At 47.0% G+C, this 21,283-nt stretch overlaps 1 protein-coding gene across 1 annotated transcript in view; it reads right to left on the bottom strand.

Annotated features, from left to right (window-relative positions):
* The window catches only part of EPG5 (ectopic P-granules 5 autophagy tethering factor), a 125,107-nt gene that overhangs the window by 61,121 nt on the left and 42,703 nt on the right, over positions 1-21,283 (bottom strand). The window contains exons 14-20 of the mRNA XM_070938968.1: positions 20,914-21,081; positions 19,515-19,634; positions 14,496-14,743; positions 9,666-9,806; positions 8,296-8,440; positions 6,403-6,600; positions 3,009-3,119 (exon numbers count right to left, since the gene is read on the bottom strand). Coding sequence (XP_070795069.1) covers positions 3,009-3,119; positions 6,403-6,600; positions 8,296-8,440; positions 9,666-9,806; positions 14,496-14,743; positions 19,515-19,634; positions 20,914-21,081 — 1,131 coding nt within the window. The remainder of the gene's footprint in view (positions 1-3,008; positions 3,120-6,402; positions 6,601-8,295; positions 8,441-9,665; positions 9,807-14,495; positions 14,744-19,514; positions 19,635-20,913; positions 21,082-21,283) is intronic.

Raw genomic sequence — 21,283 nt, 5'->3', positions numbered from 1 at the left:
CATGGATGTGTGGTGGTGACATCCTGTGTGGCTCTCGTGAGTGTGGGTCTGGTGTCATTCGTCGTGTTATATATATTATATATATATAATCCCCCTGCAACTCAAACTAACCCGAGCACAACCAAGCCCCCACCCAAACAGAACACACACCCAGCCAATCAGAGCACAGCCAAGCCCCCAACCAATCAGAACACACCTCCACCCAATCAGAACACAGCCAAGCTCCCACCCAATCAGTTCACACCCCCACTGGCAGTTAAAAGGAAGAAACAGCTGCGATCACACATTGCTCCTAGAAGCATGAAGCCGAAAACACCAGCCTGAAGATGACAAATGAGACTTCATCGAAACATCGCCAAGACACTTCCAATTTTACGTGGGAGAAAACCCAAATAACCAAAGACCTACACACACACACGCACACACATATATATATATTATTGTATTTTAGTACAAATAATCCATCTTCCATTAAACAATGTGTCGTCTGGGTACAAACATTTGTGCAATAACTGTTAAAATTTACAATCATATTCATTATTTAATCTATTCTTAGCTTCATACTAATACATTAAATATCTAACACTTTACATCCTCTTCTTAATCTGCTTAACTCTATTAACTATTTTCTATATTTTACTCATCTACTTTCATTTCTAATTTTTATATTTGTCCTCTATCAATAAAATGTTTCCTGTATCGCGTAATAACCAGTTTGTTCCTTCTCTTTAATTGCCAGTGTTAATCTATTCATTTCCGCACATTCTAATATTTTCCTGATCATATTCTCCTCTGGAGGGATCTCTTCACTTTTCCAGTTTTGTGCAAATACAATTCTAGCTGCGGTTATTACATGAATATTCAAATATACATTTTCTTTACTATAAGTTTTTGAGGCCCCCAGGCCCGTTGGCAAAAACAGATCTTTAGCACCTTGCAAAATAAAATATCCTCAAGTGGGAGCTGATCTTATCTCCGCTGGGATGATGGCCCAGAGTGGAGCAGCCACAGTGATGAAAGCCCTCCTTCCTGGATCTCCTTAGGACAGAGGTCCCCAACCGTTCTGGGTTGGCGGCCCGAGGGGGAGGGGCAAGTGCCTTTATGCGCCCATATGCACTAAGGGTGGTATTCACTTACCTTCACTACCTGTTTGCAAATGTGAGCTTGAACATGCCACCTCCACGCATGCGCAGAGCTTTCTGCACATGCGTAGAACATCAAAAAAAGGGACCTGATGATATCCGGGCGGGTGGGCGGAGTCTCCCACAGCCGCCGCTACCGGTTCCCCCAAACCGGATAGAACCGGTTGAATCCCACCACTAATGTGCACGCATGAATAGGGCCTGCCGCGCACCCCCCCCCAGCCCTGCTGCAATTGGAGAAGCAGTGCCAGCCTTGTCATTTGCCTGCGCGCCCCACTAGGCCCTCACCTGCAAGGCCAGAAGCCATACCAGCCTTTCGCCTCCTCCCTTCTTTCATTGGAGCTGACTGAGTTGCGAGCCAAGCTGTCTTTGTGAAGCCCCCTTGAGGCGCTCCTCCCTCCCTTCCTGGTGACCCACAACACACTCTCCTCTGTCTGCCCCCCCGCGAATGGGCAGGGACGAAGGGCGAGGGGTAGAGGGCTATTGGCCCATTGGCTGTGGACAATGGCCGGGGGAGGGCCAGCAGAGGAGGAAAGCTGGCTGTTAATGGACTGAGGCGAGTGGCTGAGGGCGAAGGAGGCGTGGCCAAGGGTCCATGTCTAAACGTCCTAAACCCATCTTAGGAGACTTGTAGCATTCCCTGCCTCCCCATTCTAGGAGAAAGCACAACAATGTCTCCTCTACGTAGTCCTGGAACACCATCTTAAGTCTATGGAGGAGCAGATGGTTTTATGAGAAGCTAAGAACTATTGGGTGCAACTAACCAGAAACAAGAGTTGCGTTCAAAGGAGAGGTTAGGAGAGATAATAAAGAAAATTTTAGAATGTGCAGAAATGAACAGATTAACGTTAAGAATAAAAAATAAAGAGGAATCGGTGTATTTCAAGACATGGTGATGTTTTTATGATTGGCTAGAAAAGGAATATGAATAAAAATAAATGAGAGAAAAGACAAAAAAAAAATAGAAATCCAGATGACACCTGAGTAAATGAAAAAGGGGGAAGGAGGGGGGAAATGAAAAAAGAGGTACTATATAAATGTATGTTAAGGATGATATATGTGTAACCAGCAAAATAGAAAAGAAATTGAAAGGAAAATGTGGGTAAATATAAGATCGGGGTTGCTCGAATACCATCTTGATAAAATATTGAATTGAAAATGGACACAACAATGGAGAAGGAAGGGAGAAAGGAGTAGAGGGACATGTAGGAAGGGGAGAGGAGAAGGGAGGAAAAGAGAGAGAGAGAGAAGAAAGGGAGGGGAAATAAGAGTAGGAGAGAGGGTTAGAAAGAGAGGGAGGAATGGGGGAAAGGAAGGGGAAGGAGAGGTGGGGAAGGAGAGGAGGAAAGAAAAAGTTGAAAAGAATAGAAGAAGGGAGGGAAGGGTAAGAGGGGAGAAGGAGAGGAATGGTTGTTGTGGAAGAAGGGAGATACAGAATGGTAGAAGAGCAACTTCGAATGTATTTTAAAGTTTTAGGATGAAGAATGAACCAATATGGAAACCAAAACATAATATGTGTGATAAGAATGGTTAAAGAGATTGTACATTTATATATGTTCTATGAGAAATAAAAATAAAAAACTTTTACAAAAAAAAAAGAGTTACATTCAAAGCACTAAAAATTTATCCCATGGTAACTATGCACAAGAATCTGATCTACTAACTGTCAAGGCAAACTGGTGCTAGATAAGAGTCAATGGAATTCACAATGGCAAGAACTTAGTTAGGTCTCTTATGGTGGGTAAAGATTCAAAACTGATGGCATGTTTGACTCCACCTTCAGTCTCCACCTGGACATTTCCTACCAGAACGGGCCATTAACCCCAAGCTAAACTTTAGCTCATCAACTGCAGGATGCTTTCTTACCTGCATGGAATTAGCATTTCCCTCGATGAAAGAAGGTGTGATGTTGCCTGCCACAATCCAGTTAACCAAGGAAGACAGCAGCCCTTTGTCACTGTGATAGCCCAGAGCATTCTGGGAGATTTCAGGAAAAGAGAAGATATGTAGGTTAAGACAAAGCTGCCTTCTTACAGAGTCCTTCCATGACAAAAGAACATGAAAAAAAAAAAAATTCTGGGACCGAAATTTCTAAAAATAAGATGTCGATCCCTGCTTAGTACCCATCAAAAATCCTCTTTAGAGAATCAGGTGAATCCATCACATGACTTTTTTGGATCTGGCAGGATCCATTCTGTACACGTTACAGTTTTAAAATGCAGTTTTACGGCTGAAAGCGTTGTGCCAATTCAGACAATTGTAGTTTAGCTAATGAGCAAATCATGTGATGGGTTTAACATGCAACAAGGGGATTCATTTACAATCATCGTTCCAAAAAATATGGCTACTGTATTTTTCGGAGTATAAGATGCTCCGGACTATGAGACGCACCTACCTTTTTGGGGGAGGAAAACAAGAAAAAAAAAATCTGCCTCTGCCTCCCAGCAATTTGCCTCCTTGCAGCAAACAGCCGAGGCCCGCATGGCAATAGGCAATGGCAATCCCTGCAGCCTGAAACAGCTGAGGGCCTGGGAAACGATCCAACTGACAATCAGCTGCTTATGCTAAGCAGGCTGTGCTGAAGCTGAAACGGGCTGTTTGCTGCAAGGAGGAAAATTGCTGGGAGGCAGAGGCCAAAGGGTGGAGGCCGGCAGGTGGGCGGGGCTATATTCGGTGTATAAAACACACCCAAATTTTCACTCTCTTTTGGGGGGGGGGGAAAGTGTGTCTTATACTCTGAGAAATACGGTATTTGATCCATAGGCTGTGTTTTATCAGCTCCCATTAACAGACTCATTCTTAGAGAAGGGCAATAATCCAATTCTCCTTTCTCTGTAAACAAGAAAATTGAACCCTGGTTTCTCTTTTTATGTGTATTTGTGTGCGCCACTTTTTGTATGTGTTCTAATCAAAAGGAGATTTCTAATGCAAAAAAAAATAGATAAATAAAAAAGTGTTTCAATTTTTTAAAAAAAATACTCATAGAAGCAAAATATATAAATATTTCTATCCAGGCTGTTAGATTTCACTAGGCTTGCCTGCAGGAGCTGCCAGACCTATAATAGCCTTAAATAATATCTTTTTTTTTTTTGGCTTTTAATACCCCGTAATCCCTTACATCGGGGGGGAATCAGCGCAACTGAATGGAGCTGAGTGTTTACTGGCTGGATGCCCTTCCTGTTGCCAATGCAGAGTTCACAGCAGATAATTACTTATTGTGCCCAGAGAGAGAAATGTCTGCCGCTACCTAGGATCGAACTCACAGCCTCCTAATCGTGAGGTGAGAGCTCCACCTCTAGGCCACCACACCCTTAAATAATATCTTTGGATCTGCAAAATTGCTTTTTCAAATGTGTCATTTTTTTTAAATGGAGAAAATATTGCAAGGTCATCAAAATCTGATGAGAGATTTCAGGAACACGATTAACGAATCTTGCGGCATTTCACTGATCCCGTTGTGTAAGATCTGTCAGGGGCAAAGGATTGGGACCATCCGTCAAGTTGCAGCACAAAAGATTTCTAGTCAACTAACGTTCAACACTTATTGGCCCAAGATAAGGGTCAAGGGAATTCAGGAGGGGTTGGTCTTAGGCCATTTGTGGCAATGTAAGGACTCCAAGCTAATGACGCACTTAACTCTGCCCTCAGTTCTGCCTGCTGTTCTCCTACAATAGGGGTCCACAACCCCAGGTCCATGGACCAGCACTGGGCCACGGCATGTGTTGTGACTCAGAGCCCCGAGCCCATCTTATCAGAGGGAGAAGACTCTGAAAGTGAAGGAGAGGAGTTGGCAAGGCCTCCCTCTCCAGGACCCTCCTCTCTGGCAATGCCTCAGGTGTCCTCCAAAGGCCAAGAGATAGGCCAGGAGCCAGGCACTTCCGAGCAGCCGCAGTTAGACAGCGACCGAGATGAGTCTTGGCTGGATCCCCGACAGCGTCGGAAAGACAAGCGCGCGCAGCAGAGAAGGAGGCGTGCCAGAGATTAAGCTGAGTCACTGGACCACACCCCACAGGGGATAAAAGGGGGTGTGGTGGCCATTCAGGCCTTGTGACGGACAAAACTGAAAAGCTAGCAAGTCATACTGCGTTTCTGGAACTTCGTTATATGCCCTCCTTGGATTTATTATGGACTGGACTTGACAATTCTTTGGCTTTGTGGACTTATTTTGGTTTATCGGACGGAGGAGAAAAACCTCCCTTTGTGAGTAAAGTTTCTGACAGGTAGCTACTGGGTTGCTGCCAATTCTGTTATCTCAAAGGAATTCCTGACTGCTGGTTTTATTAACTCCTGGCTGACTGTTTGTGTGCGTGTATGAGACGGGGACAGAACAGCATGCCAGAAATCGGGCCACACAAACAAGTGAAGCCCCATCCGTGGGAGCCAGGCAGCATGTGAAACCACACCCCCTCCAGGCCACGGAAAAATCACTCTCTGCAGAAACGGTCCCTGGTACCCGAAAGGTTTGAGGCCGCTGACCTACAAGATCTCGATCCACTGGAGAAGCCTGTGGATTTGTTGTGGCCTATCGGCCGCCGACCCCTCCAGCAGTCAAATCAGGAGGAGGAGACGTGGGAGTCAGGGTCAGCATCAAGGCAACCTGAGAGCTCCGAGGGGGAAAAGGGAATGGCGCTGTCACAAAGATAGACAGAGGCGGAGCCTGGGCCGTCCGTCAGCCCTCAGATGGAGGGTCAACAGCCCCCAGGTCTGGAGGTGGCTGATGAGGAAGAGGAGGAACAGCTGGGTCCAGTGCCTGATGCACAGTTGCGCAGAAGGCAGAGGAGAGGAGAGCAGTGGAAATCTATGGGCCGATCCTTGGGACGGAAGAGCCACCGCTGCTAGCGAAGCCCCAGCCTACCTCTGGGGATAAAAGGCAGGGGGCAGAGATAAACAGATGTGGCAGAAAACTATTCATCTTCCGGACGGACGGATGGACGGACTTGTTAGCCTGCGGTGAGGGAGAAACTTGTTGCCGGGGGCACTCCTAATAAAGGAATCATTGCTTCAACTACAGAGGGTTTGTCGTGTTTGGGGAGCTGGGTCAGAACAGGATTCTTCTCCCAATCCGTGGGAAAGTCGGCGAGGATGAGGACCAGTGGTGGGTTGCCCCCGGTTCACACCGGTTCTATAGAACCGGTAGTAAAACCCGTGCGAGGCTCCGCCCACTGACCCTGATGTCATAAAAAGGCTTCGGCGCAGGCGCGACCCCGTTACGAACCGGTAGTAAAGGTAAGTAGAATCCACCCCTGATGAGGACCCATACCTTGTGCTGGTGATAGAGCAATTTCTGCACGCAATCCTCTTGGTTGAACTGAAAGGCGGCTTGGCACAAACCATCCATCAGTTCGAGCACGGCTCTCTCCTTGTGCCAAAGCTGTTGGCTGGTCAGGACCTGAACCCAGAATTCTAACACGGCAGCCGGGCCAAGTCCGCTTGGGTGGCTGCTCATAAAAATGTGGCTCTGTCAAAATAAAGGAGAGAGTGATTATTAAGCTCACAGTAAAAAGGGGAAAAGATTCAACTCCTATATAGGTAGTCCTCAACCTATGACCACAATTGAGGTCAAAATAACCACTGCTAAGCAAGGTGGTTGTTAAGTGAGTCCTGCCTGTTGTGGCCCGCCAGCAGAGCTGGTGGCCGACTCAGACAGTGAGGAGGTTGGGGAGGAACATGGGCCAGTCCTGGAGTCTGGGGAAGGCTCTGATGAGGGCTCTGCGTCGGAGGCAGAGAGAGGGCCAGGGCCGTCTTGACAGTTGTCAGCTGCCTTCAGAGTTGGACATCAGTGGGGCAGAAGAACAGCTGGAGCCTGTTCCCAGTGTGGGCATGCGCAGATCTGCCAGGAGAAGGGAACAGTTAAGGAACAAGGGGCGAGTCAGGAGTAAAGGCACAAGTGGACAGTGAATGGCCCCTCCCATAGGGAATAAAAAGCCTTGATAGTACAGGGGTTTAGTGCACCCTGTTATTAACACAGCTGCCTGCAATTTCTGCTGGTTCGAATCTCTCCAAGGCTCAAGGTTGACTCAGCCTTCCATCCTTTCTAAGGTAGGTGAAATGAGGACCCAGTTTGTGGGGGCAATAAGCTGACTTTGTATAAAATATACAAAAGTATGAAGGCTATTGCTTAACGCATTGTAAGCCGCCCTGAGTCTCCGGAGAAGGGCGGCATATAAATCAAAAAAATAAATAAATAAATAAAATAAAGAGGAGCGAAAGGGGAGTGGAGTTTGCAGGAGACAATTAGTTCATTTCATTAGTGTGAAGATCTGTTCGTGACTCTCAGAGACTCCTTGCCAAGTATTTTCTTGTACAGCATTGCGTTTGGAAGATATCGGCCTGGCAGCTCTCCAAACCTGATAAGGTCTGTGGTTGTAAATTCACACTGGAAAGACTGTCGGGTTGTGAATGAGAGGAATTCACATTAGCTTAATAAAAGGGGGTTTTGTCGGGACAAGGAGTCTCCTTCGTGCTTTTGTGAAGTCTAGGTCAGAACACTGGCCCGTTTTATGACCCTTTTTTGCCACGGTTGTTAAGTGTATCCCAACAGTTGTTAAGGGAATCATGCCGTCATTAAGCAATCCTGGCTTCCCCCATTGACTCTGCTCCCCTAGCAAGTCAGAAACGACAATCCCACCCACCCCACCAGGACACTGCAACCATCGTAAATACATGCCAAGCTCCCATAGACTCATCATGTACTGTGGGGACGCTGCAACGGTCGTAAGTATGAGAACTGGTCATAAATCATATTTTTAGTGCTATTGTGAGCACTGTTATGAGCCACGGTGGCGCAGTGGTTAGAGTGCAGTACTGCAGGTTACTTCTGCTGAATGCCAGCTGCCTGCAATTTGGCAGTTCGATTCTCACCAGGCTCAAGGTTGACTCAGCCTTCCATCCTTCCGAGGTCGGTAAAATGAGGACCCAGATTGTTGGAGGCAGTAGGCTGACTCTGTAAACTGCTTAGCGAGAGCTGTAAAAGCACTGTGAAGCGGTATATAAGTCTAAGTGCTATTGCAGCTTGTAATGGTCATTAACGAATGGTTGTAAGTTGAGGACTACTTTATGTCCTGTTTTTGTGTTTGATCCCTGGTCCTCCTTATCTGACTGAAAGCAGAATAAGGGTCTTCGGGGACCCCTCGAGGCACTTCAATTTCCTGACCTGAATCATGGAGTTCAACAGCTTAATGTTTTTGCCGTAACTCGTGCCGGTCAAGTGTTGAGTCACTCGATGGGTCATCTGCTGAGTCATCCCTTGAGGAACGCCGCTGTCCAGTTGAAGGAACTGGTGGAAGAAGGAGAGAAACCTAGGGAAGCCACAAACAAAACGGCCATCTAATTATCCGATCACAGGCAGACGTTTCTCCATTCATATCCCCCAATTGAAATCCTCCCTTCATCCAGTGGTGGTATTCAGCCGGTTCTATCCGGTTCTATCTATTCGGGCAAACCGGTAGCGGCGGCTGTGGGAGGCTCCACCCACCAGCCCGGATGTCATCACGTCCCGTTTTTGATGCTCTGCGCATGCGCGGAAGGCTCTGCGCATGCATGCGCACGCTCACATTTGTGAACCGGTAGTGAAGATAAGTAAATACTACCCCGGCTATCAATATACAGGCAGTCCTCGACTTACGACCATTCGTTCGGTGACCATTCAAAGTTACAACGGGCACGGAAAAATGTGACTTAGGACCGCTTTTCACTCTTACGACCGTTGCAGCATCCTCAGGATCATGTGGTCAAAATTCATATTTATGACGGATGCGGTGTTCCAGGATCATGGGATCCCTCTTTTGCGACCTTCTGACAAGTAAACTCATAAGGGAATCACTTAACAACCGTTTGACTAACTTAACCAAGGCAGTGATTCACTTAACAGCTCCGGCAAGAAAAGTCGTTAAAAAAAAAAAAAAGGAGCAAACTCACTTCACGAATGTTTCACTTAGCAACACGACACTTGGGCTCAGTTGTGGTCGTAACTCGAGGACTATCCGTTAAAGAGGTTGACAGTACAGGTAGTCCTCGATTTACAAACACACTTGAGCCCAACATTTCTGTTGCTAAGTGAAGCAGTTGTGAAGTGAATTTTGGCCCAACCTCTACAAGGTTGTTAAGTGAATCTCTGTGGCTGTTAAGTTAGTAAGACGATTAGTAAGACGATTAAGTCAGTAAGACGATTGTTAAGCGAATCCGCCTTCCCCCATTGACTTTGCTTGTCGGAAGGTCGCAAAAGAGGATCACGTGACCCCACCCACCCCGGGACACTGCGACCGTCATAAATACGAATCAGTTGCCAAACATCTTAATTTTAATCACATGACCATGAGGAGGCTGCAACGGTCGTAAGGGTGCAAAATGGCCATAAGTCACTTTTTTCAGTGCCGTTGTAACTTCGAACGCTAACTAAACGAATATTGTAAGTCGAGAACTACCAGGAATATTACTCCGAGGTCTTTTCAGAAGGGTTAGATACCAATGTCATTAAAAAACCAGCCAAACCATGATAAAAGTTCAAGGTAAATCTGAACTCACTTTTCGTTCTTGAGAAGGTAATAATGGCACGGGTAGAACAGAAGCAACACTTTATCCAGGACGTGAACGACGGTCCTCAAATGTCGCGACTGAACCAGAATGCCCAAATAAGGGATCCCTTCAGCACAGAACTTCTCAATGCTGTCAACATAAATAAAACAAAGTAAGATTTCATTTTGCAGATTCATGAACGCTAAATCCAAGTTAACTGTTCTGACCCAGCCGTAGCAGAAGTAAGAAACGGACTCCTTGTCACGAAAAACCTCTCTTTATTTTATTTTTATTTTATTTATTGAATTTGTATACCGCCCTACTCCCGAAGGACTCAGGGCGGTGAACAGCCATGGAATAAAACATATAAATACAAAATTTAAAATAAATTAAAACAAATTAAATAATTTGGCTGAACAAATTTAAAACCCCAATAGTTTTAAAACCAAATTTAAAATTTCCATATAAAAAGGGGAGAGACTTAGGTCAGGCCGGCTTGATGAAATAAAAAAGTCTTGAGCGCGCGACGGAAGGTACGCAGATCCGGGATCCTCCGTATCTCCGGGGGGAGCTCGTTCCAGATAGTAGGTGCCCCCACAGAGAAGGCTCTCCCCCTGGGGGCTGCCAGTCGACATTGTTTGGCCGACGGCACCCGGAGGAGCCCCTCTCTATGGGAGCGTACTGGTCGATGGGAGGCTATTGGTGGTAGCAGGCGGTCCCGTAAATAGTCAAGAAGTTTCCTCTTGTGAATTAACTGCATTCACCCACCGAAAAGTCCAGGCAAGAGTCCTTCAAGGAGTTAACTGCAGTAACAGACCTTATCAGTTCCTTGCCGGGAGCTCCCAGACGAAAGGCTGCAAATTAAGTTCTGGCAAGCAGTCTTTGTGGCACGAAACACAATGAGCAAAATCTTCAGAAATACGAACTGTTGTCTCCTACGACAACCGCTCCCCTTTCCTTCTATTTATTCCCCAGCCAGGGAGGGGCCATTCAGCATCCATATGTGCCTTGCTTCCCGAGTCGACTCCTTGTCCTCCGTTGTTCTCCTCTCCTAACTGCTCTGCGCATACGTGCGTCTGGAACAGGCCCCAGCTGTTCTTCCTCCTCACTCATATCAGCCTCCAAAGGCAGCTGCCTCTCCGGTGGCTGGGAAATTTATTTATTTATTTTATTTTATTTAAATTTGTATACCGCCCTTCTCCTGGTGGACTCAGGGCGGTGCACAGCCAAGTAAAAAACATCCAATACAAAATTTAAAAATTTAAAAGAATTATACCCTTTGGCCAAAAATTAAGAACCTTACGACTAAAACCCATTAAACAATTAAAAATCTAATATCTCAAAAATGGGGCGGGGGGGGGCTCACGCCAGCCCTGCTTGATGGAAAAGTTTTTAGGGCGCGGTGAAAAGCCCAGAGATCTGATATCCTCTGTATCTCCAGGGGCAAATCGTTCCAGAGGGCAGGTGCTGCCACAGAGAAGTCCCTCCCCCTGGGGGTCGCCAGCCGACACTGCCTAGCTGACGGCACCCTGAGGAGTCCCTCTCTGTGGGAGCGTACTGGCTGGTGGGAGGCTATGTTGGACGGCCCTGGCTTTCTCTCTCCGCCCAACACAGAGCATCCATCAGTGCCTTCCCCAGACTCCAGCACTGGCCCAAGTTCCTCCCCAACCTACTCATCGTCCGAGTCTGCCGCCAGCTCCGTGGGCAGCTGGTGGGCCACAACACTGGCTCTCACAGACAAGAGGAAGGACTGAGGAATAACACTTAAAACTGAGCTTCCAATTTGGTGTCAGCGTTCCGAGTAAGGCAGCTAAAGAAATCAGAACTCCAAGGCAGGAACATTCCTCAGAGAACATGTTTAATGGACACATCCTATCGGCACAGCCAGTGAAAACCAACTCTAAAAAATCCCTGCGGTTACCATGTAGTTGAAAAAGCAAAATGTTTCCTCCCTCAGGTGTCACAGGTCACACTGTCTAATCAACGCAGTGGGCAGGCACTCTCGACCACTTCTGTTCCTCCTCCTACGGCCACCTGTTGGGATGACCTTGGTTCCAGTGGTGGGCTGCAACCATTTTAACAACCGGTTCTGTGAGCATGCACTTTGTGCGTGCATGTGGACCGCGCACGCAAGCCTAACGCACTTGCGTGCAGCATTCAAAATACAGCAATTTGAAACTCAGCTGCTTACTTTCTAAGGCAGCCCCAGTAAGTAGAACAGCGGAGGCATGAAAATCAGCTGTGCCGTGCGAATCAGCTGAGCCAGAAAGAAGGAAATGTAGGACAGGATAGGGAGGGGACCAGCTGATAGTGGGAACTACCGATTCGTGCGAACCGGTCCAAACCAAGCAGCAGCTTGGTTCCCACAGGAAAGCTATGAGACGATTTTGCTATTTCCCCCTCATCCTCTCCCTCATAGTGTGTGGCAACTATGAAGCAGTACAAGATGGCTTCAGCCAGGTTCAATTCAGAGTTGACACCCAGTTTAAGTTAAGAGGACAGATACTTTCCAACTCCTGGTATCAAACTTCTTCCTTTGCAAGGTCCTCTTCAGACTCAACCCTTCCAAGACCGAGTGGCTGTGGCTTCCGGCGTCCCGATATAGTCAGCAGGTGCCATCGCTGACTATTGGGGATGAATCTTTGCCCCCCACAGAGAGGGCTCACAATCTGGGTGTCCTCCTGGACGCACGGCTGTCTTTAGAAGAGCATATGACGGCCGTGGCCAGGGGGGCCTTTTATCAGGTTCGCCTGATTCGCCAGTTGCAGCCCTTTTTGGACCGGGACGCCTTGCGCACGGTCACTCACGCCCTTGTCACCTCCCGGCTGGACTATTGTAATGCTCTCTACATGGGGCTCCCCTTGAAGAGCACTCGGAGGCTCCAGCTGGTCCAGAATGCGGCCGCGCGGATGGTTATGGGCGCAACTCGTGCCCGCGTGACACCCCTCCTGCGCGAGCTGCACTTGCTCCCAGTGGTCTTCCGGGTGCGATTCAAGGTGTTGGTCACCACCTTTAAAGCGCTCCATGGCATGGGACCCGGGTTCCTTCGAGACCGACTTCTGCCACCAATAGCCTCCCACCGGCCAGTCCGCTCCCACACAGAGGGTCTCCTCAGGGTGCCATTGGCCAAGTTATATCGGCTGGCGACACCCAGGGGGAGGGCCTTCTCTGTGGGAGCCCCAGCCCTGTGGAATGAACTGCCCCCGGAAATATGTAAGATCTCCGACCTCCGGGCATTTCGTTGTGCACTCAAGACCCTACTGTTCCGCCAGGCTGGGCTATCAACATAACAATTTTAAATTGGGTTTTAAATTCCTAGGGTTTTAAATTGAGCCAAATTCATTTAATAATTTTAAACTATTTTAACTGATGTTGTCTTGTGTTTTTAATAAGCTGTACACCGCCCTGAGTCCTTTGGGAGAAGGGCGGTATAGAAATAAAATTATTTATTTATTTTTATTTATTTCTTTAAGCTAGATAGGAAAATGGATTCTCCATCCATCTATCCACCTGCTTGTAATTAATTAGCCCTACATTGGCTTAACTACCATGGTTTCCTATAAAGAGAACTTTGAGAATTGTAATTCTAAACGAAGAAATGGGAATATTTCAAGCAATCTTTAGCAACATGGGGGAAAAAACAAAGCACCTCGTTCTGAACTCAATAAAATCAGCAACACAGAAGCTCCAACTTGCTAACGTTTGTTCTGATGGTATGAGGCTTCATTGGCAGGTTTTGCCACGGGCGATGAGAAGAACTGTCACTGGGATTGTACCATCTTGTTTTTTTCAGCCGTAAATTTCCAACCCTGCTCTTTGCTACCCACAGTGAATGGCTCTTAAGCAGATGGCACATTAGGAAGTCACAATGATCCGTATTTGTAAAGCAATCCCACAAAAACCACAGATGATATGCTCGAATGTTGCCGGTTGAAAAAGCCACATGAAATTCACAAAGGAAAACCCTTGTAACTAAAGCAGAATTATTTAAAACTAGCTGATAACCTGGGGTTGCCTGGGTATTTATTTATCCCAATCCTGTATTAGACAGGAAAAGGACAGGCTCAACCTTTTGTGGTGAGAATTAGAGACCTAATTGCCCTGGTGATGATCTGAATTAGCAGGCACCTCCCCCGACAACTTGCCCTCTTTGCTTGAAGCTGAGGGCCTAGGATGTTTGGTTGTTGTTTTTTTTAAAGAACCAATCCCCCTTACAGAGGGAGCCCCCTTGTGGAGTACTGTGAAGCCGTTACCATGGCAACTCCACTGTGCTGTACAGTAGAAGCCATTTTAAGGTACAACAGGCTGTATCTTAACAGAACTTGAATCCAAAATGCACAGTATCATTGTCAAAAGTGCTGTGATTTGACACTATAGATATAATTCATTCCTTTTCATTTCAGCGGCCCAGGCGTTCTAGAGTTATGCTGGGACACACACACACACACACACACACACACACACACACACACACCAAGGACTGTTAGAGGTGTCTTACCCCCACAGTATTTCTTTCCAGACACACACACCAAGGAGTGTTAGAGGTGTCTTACCACCACAGTATTTCTTTCCAGAGAGTAAGTCATCTATGTACCAAGTTTGGTTGAAATTGCTCAAGGTGTTCCAGAGTTATGCTGGAACATACACACGCACATGCACACGCACACGCACACACACACACACACACACACACACACAGAGCCATTTTTATATATAGAGATCCTGGCCATCCCTCATATCTAAACTTAGCCATAAGAAAAAAAGTTATCAGAGTTTCAAAGAAACTACAGATGTGTTTAGGAAATGTGAGTTACAAGCATGAAGAAAATGAATATTTACCTGTGGCCAACAGCGGACATAGCCAAGGCAAGGTAGCAGCCAATTGGGAGGCTAGATCTGACCGCCTTCAGCAGCGGGTGAAAGGTGGGTGAATCGGTCAAGTCAGGTATGGGTGCTGGAGCCCAGTGTCCCTGCACGCCGTAATCGTTCATGTGCAGCTTTAATCTCAAAATCATCCCCCAGGCCCACTGATTAAAGGAGCTTTCTGCGGTCTCGCCATAACGGACAATGCTGGCCAGATAGGAGACCTGGTAAACAGAAGCGACATAACAGAATAATAGAGTTAGAAGTGATCTTGGAGGTCTTCAACCTGTGGGGCCCACTACTGATCGGCAGCCTATTTGCAACCGGGCTGCGTGGCCAGCTGGTGCGTGCACATGTGCGCACAGCTCCACTTGTGCATCACGAGATCTCAGGGCCCCACTCGTGTGAACATCACGGGGGCTCACGGCCCCACTCACGTGAACGTCACGGGGGCTCAGGGCCCTATCCGTGTGAATGTCACGGGGGCTCAGGGCCCAACCTGTGTGAATGTCACGGGGGCTCAGGGCCCCACCCGTGTGAATGTCACGGGGGCTCAGGGCCCCACTTGTGTGAACATCACGGGGGCTCAGGACCCACCTCGTGTGAATGTCACGGGGGCTCAGGGCCCCACTCGTGTGAACATCACGGCGCCTCAGGGTCCCCACCCGTGTGAATGTCACGGGGGCTCAGGGCCCCACTCGTGTGAACATCACGGGGGCTCAGGGTCCCCACCCGTGTGAATGTCACGGGGGCTCAGGGCCCCAATCGTGTGAACGTCACGGGGGCTCAGGGCCCTACCCGTGTGAATGTCATGGGGCTCAGGGCCCCACCCGTGTGAACGTCACGGGGGCTCAGGGCCCCACTTGTGTGAACATCACGGGGGCTCAGGGTCCCCACCCGTGTGAATGTCACGGGGGCTCAGGGCCCCACCCGTAACGTCACGGGAGCTCAGAACCCACCTCGTGTGAACGTCACGGGGGCTCAGGGCCCCACTCGTGTGAACGTTACGAGGGCTCAGGGCCCCATTCATGTGAATGTCACAGGGGCTCAGGGCCCCACTCATGTGAGTGTCACGGGGCCTCACTTGTATGAGCATTGTGGGTGCTTGTGGGCTCACTCATGCAAGTGTCACAGGCGCTCGGGGCCATGCTCACATGTGCACACACATGCACCTGCCCCTCCCACAAAACTATCCCCAATTTCTCCCCACCCCCACCCCCACTCCGGGCCACCAACCCAGAAAGATTGGGGAACTCTGTTCTAGTCCAACCTTCTGCTAAACCAGGAAAGCCTCTACCATTTCAGACAAATATTTGTCCGATATTCCTCAGTTCATCTCAACAGAACGTCCTTTACTGGTCAAAGAACTGCCCGGTTGTCAGCCCAAAAGATTGTAAGGAGCTACAGGTAGTCCTCAAGTTACAACCATAATTGAGCACGAACTTTCTGTGGCTAAGCGAGACAGTTGTTAAGTGAGTTTTGCCCCATTTTACGATCTTCCTGGCCCCAGTCGTTAAGTGAATCACTGCAGCTGTTAAGTAAAGATCACGGTTGTTAAGTGAACCTGGCTTCCCCATGCTTGTCAGAAGGTCGCAAAAGGAGGAACTAGGGACACTGCGACCGTCATAAATGTGATCCAGTTGCCAAGTGTCCGAATTTTGATCGCGTGACTGTGGGGATGCTGCGACGGTCGTTAGGTATGAAAAAGGGACATTTAAGACACAATGTCTTAAACTAGTTCAGTTTCAATAAAAGAGAATAATTTGTAGTCCAGGGATAAACTGCGGAGCTCTTGAGCTGAGCTTGATTGTTTTCTTGTAGACGTTTCATTGCCCAATTAGCTAACATCATCAGTGCTAAGTGAATGTGGGATTTTGCTCCCTGTTTATACAGAGTAACTTACACTGCATAAATAGGGAGCAAATCCCATGCTCACCAGCATCGATGATGTTGCCTAGTTGGATAATGAAAATGTCTACAAGAAAAGAAAAAAAAAAGCTCATAGAGAACCAAGTCCATATCTCAGATCAGTTTCTTTTAATTTATGCTTCAGAGTACTGTGAGAACCCATAAAATTGCTCTCTCTCTCTCTCTTTTTTTTTTTTTTTTGGCAACTATGTTAAATATGATCTAATATTTATTAGTTAAATATTTATTTATTATTTATTTAGGACCTGAGTACTTACGAGACCACCTGCTGCAACTGATAACCTCCCACCAACCAATACGCTCTCACAGAGTAGGCCTACTCATAGTACCATCATTAAAACAATGTCATCTAGTACTTCCAAGGGAGAGAGCCTTCTCTGTGGGGGCACCTACTCTTTGGAACAAAATACCCCCTGGAATACGAATAATCCCAGATCTTCACACTTTCCGACATGCCCTGAAGACCTTTCTGTTTCAACAAGCAGGGCTAGCATAAACATCTAAATTCTATGCCAAGGTCTTAGCAGATACACCAAGTTGACTCAATTTATTATTTACTTTTTATTATATATATATATATATATATATATATATATATATATATATATATATATATATATATATATATATATATATATATTTGTTTTCTCAGGTTTTCGCGGGTGTTTGTATGTAGGTCTTTGGTTATTCGGGTCTTCTCCCACGTAAAGTTGGAAGTGTCTTGGCGACGTTTCGACGAAGTCTCATTCGTCATCTTCAGGCTGGTGTTCTCGGCTTCATGCTTCCAGGAGCAATGTGAGATCGCAGCTGTCTCTTCCTTTTAACTGCTAGTGGGGGTGTGAGCTGATTGGGTGGGAACTTGGCTGTGTTCTGATTGGGTGGAGGTGTGTTCTGATTGGTTAGAGGCTTGGCTGTGCTCTGATTGGATGGGGGGTTGGTTGTGCTCTGATTGGCTGGGTGTGTGTTCTGTTTGGGTGGGGGCTTGGTTGTGCTCAGCTTAGTCTGAGTTGTAGGGGGATTTGAGCTGGTGAGCTGCGTTGTTGTTGTTTGGCTTCGTGTTTGTGGCCGTGCGAGCTCTTCATGGTGGGTGTCAGTCTGCTTCATGTATGGATTGGAGGGGTTTAAAGTGGCTAATGATGCAGCTGCGGTCTGGCTTCTGGTCCTTGGTCGTGGCTCATTATCAGTGTGGGTTTGAGTCTGCTTTCTGCGTGGATGTGTGGTGGTGACATCCTGTGTGGCTCTCGTGAGTGTGGGTCTGGTGTCATTCGTCGTGTTAGGGACTCGTTTGTCAATAAGGGCGGGTTTCCAAATGGCTGGTAGGCGGGAGGTATCGTCTCGTTTGTTCATGCTGTGTGGGCGTTTTTCTATCTCGATGGCTTCTCTGATTATTCTGTTTGTTAAAGTGTTCAGTTTTGGCGATAGTTCTGGTCTTTTTAAAGTCAATATCATGTCCTGTGGCTTTAAGGTGTTGGACCAGGGAAGAAGTTGGTTCCTCTTTTCTGACTGAGTTCTTGTGTTCTTCTATGCGTGCACTTATTCGTCTGTTGGTTTGTCCGATGTATGTGGTGGGGCAGGCGGTGCATGGGATTTCATATACTCCTTGATTTTCTAACTCAATTTTGTCTTTGGGGTTCCTTAGGATGGTGGATATTTTTCGGTTTGTGCAGAATGCTGTCTTGATGTTATGTTTGTGGAGGATTTTGCTTATTCTGTCTGTGGTGCCTTTTATGTATGGGAGGAGGGCTTTGCCGTTTTCTTGTTCTCTGTCTTGGATTTTAGTGGGGGTTTGGACAGCTCGCACGGCCACAAACACGAAGCCAAACAACAACAACGCAGCTCACCAGCTCAAATCCCCCTACAACTCAGACTAAGCTGAGCACAACCAAGCCCCCACCCAAACAGAACACACACCCAGCCAATCAGAGCACAACCAACCCCCCATCCAATCAGAGCACAGCCAAGCCTCTAACCAATCAGAACACACCTCCACCCAATCAGAACACAGCCAAGTTCCCACCCAATCAGCTCACACCCCCACTAGCAGTTAAAAGGAAGAGACAGCTGCGATCTCACATTGCTCCTGGAAGCACGAAGCCGAGAACACCAGCCTGAAGATGACGAATGAGACTTCGTCGAAACGTCGCCAAGACACTTCCAACTTTACGTGGGAGAAGACCCGAATAACCAAAGACCTACATATATATATATATATATATATATATATATATATATATATATATATATGTATCTTTTTTCCTTTTTCGTAGGTTTTTATGTGCATATTCTTTCTAGCCAGGTTTTACCTACGTAAACTAGGGCTGTAGAACAACTAAGTTTACGTAGGTAAAACCTGGCTAGAAAGAATATGCATATATATGTGTGTGTGTGTGTGTGTGTGTGTGTGTGTGTGTGTGTGTGTGTGTATGTATGTATGTATGTATGTATGTATGTATGTATATGAAATCTTAATCTGTTCACCGCCCTGAGTCCTTCGGGAGAAGGGCAGTATAGAAATTCAATAAATAAATAAATAAATAAATAAATAAATAAATAATTTCAACCAGCAACTAGGAGAGATTCAAAAATTTCCTGAGAGGTAGAACAATTTATTTATTTATTTATTTTATTTTATTATATTTCTATACCGCCCTTCTCCTGCGGGACTCAGGGCGGTGTACAGCCAGGATAAAACATAGCATATAAAATTTAAAAACATTTTAAAAAACAATTAAATAATTTTGGCCCGAATTTAAAACAACCCAATTAAAACCGAAATTCGATTAAAAATTAAGAGGGTGGGATCAAGCCAGCCCAGCTAGATGGAACAAGTGTGTCTTCAGGGCCCGACGAAAAGTCCGGATCCAATTAATCCGTGGAACCACTTTCCTCCAGAAGTTGTGAATGCTCCAACACTGGAAGTTTTTAAAATGATGTTGGATAACCCTTTGTCTGAAGTGGTGTTGGGTTTCCTGCCTAAGCAGTGGGTTGGATTAGAAGACTTCCAAGGTCCCTTCCAACTCGGTTACTCCATTCTATTCGATTCTAAAAGCAATGAAAGGGAAGCACCTGCTTGAAGCTCTCCGAGAGGAGTCCGCTGTATGGCTTCTGGGGGAGATACTTCTGGTAAGCTTCCAAGATCATCAACGCAACCTCCGCGTGGACGGCTGGGCTGATGTGAAGGTGACCCTGTTCAAAAAAAAACCATCCAGCTGATTTTTCAAGACAAGGAGACATTTTCTGTTCCGTGGGGCTACCTAACCATTTGGTAGTTAGGTGGTTGCTCTTTCAAATATCTCGTTTATTTATTTCGGCCACCAAAAACCATTCCAGAAATAGGACACAGGGAGTTCTATGTAACAAATTTATAGGCTGGGTAGGTTTAAACTAAACCAAAATTACTAGAGAAAAATCATTTGTTAAGTCTTGTGTATTTCAAAGAATCGTTCTCGGGTATATTCTTTTCAACTGAAAGCAACCTTAGAAGGTAAGACTGTTGACTGGTAAATCCCATAGAATGGCATTATTCAAACACAGCAACTTTAAGATGCCTGGACTTCATGGTGAGGGGAGGGGGAGAAGGGGGGGAGAGAGGGGAGGGGACATAGCAATAGCAATAGTACTTAAGACTTATATACGGCTTCATAGTGCTTTACAGCCCTCTCTAAGAGATTTACAGAGTCAGCATATTGCCCCCAACAATCTGGATCCTCAGGGGAGGTGGAGGTTAGAGGAGAGGGGACCTATGGGAGGGGGAGGGGTGGGGAGGAGAGGAGAGGAGAGGAGAGGAAAAGAGAGGGAAGGGGACCTAGCGGATGGGAGAAGAGTAGATGAAAGGAGACCTAGAAGAGGGGAGGGGAAAGGGACCTGGGGGGAGGGGAGAGGAGAGAGGAAGAGAGGGAGAGGAGACCTAGGTTAGGGGAGACCTAGGGGAGGGGAGGAGAGGAGAGGGGAGGGGAGAGGATATCTAGGGGAGGGGGAGGGGAGGGAAGACCTAGGGGAGGGGAGGAGAGAGGAGAGGGGAGAGAATATCTAGGGGAGGAGAGGGGAGGGGAGACCTAGAGGAGGGGAGGAGAGAGGAGAGGAGGAGAGGGGAGAGGATATCTAGGGGAGGAGAGGGAAGGGGCAATTTAGGGGAGGGGAGGAGAGGAGAGGAGAGGGGAAGGGAGGGGAGACCTAGGAGGGAGGAGAGGAGAGGAGAGGAGAGGAGAGGAGAGGAGAGGAGAGGAGAGGAGAGGAGAGGAGAGAAATGCTGGGATTCCGGTGTTCACTCACTTTGATTTTCTTCCTGCAAACATTTCATTACCAAATGAGGGCTAACACTTGAAATGATTGACGGGAAACATTTGCAGGAGAACTAAGCTCAGAGAATGCCAAAAGCCCAACATTTCAACCCCGAACTTACACAGAGGCTCTGCTATCGCTAAAAGAAAAGCTGCCTGCTTCACGAACTAAAGTTGATACGCACGTGTTGGTCGCCGGGGCCCCAGTTCATCTCTTCCAGGATGATGCAAGCGAGTTTATTTTCGACTTCGATCAGACTGTGATTCAGAAGCCAGTCACGGATCAAGGCGACCTCGGAAGCCGACGGTTCCCAGAGAAGCATTGGCAGCTCTTTAAACAAATAGAGAGTCACCTGACAAGATTAAAAACGATGAAGACAAACGTGAGGACAGAATTGCGTGGAGTTATGAAGGTGATCTTGAAAGGCATGGTCACTAAACGTCAATAAGAAGTTAATGACATACAATCAATGTATGGGTTGGCTAAAACTTATTTATGGCACTTTCTTATTTTGTGATGCTTAGAAGGAAGACACCTACCTAATGGATCAGAGC

The sequence above is a fragment of the Pituophis catenifer genome, unplaced genomic scaffold (genome assembly GCF_029215685.1).
Source record: "Pituophis catenifer annectens isolate HBS135680 unplaced genomic scaffold, rPitCat1.0.hap2 SCAF_2, whole genome shotgun sequence".
Lineage (NCBI taxonomy): Eukaryota > Metazoa > Chordata > Lepidosauria > Squamata > Colubridae > Pituophis > Pituophis catenifer.
The sequence above is the reverse complement of the archived record's forward strand: the minus strand, read 5'-3'. Positions and strand labels throughout refer to the sequence as shown.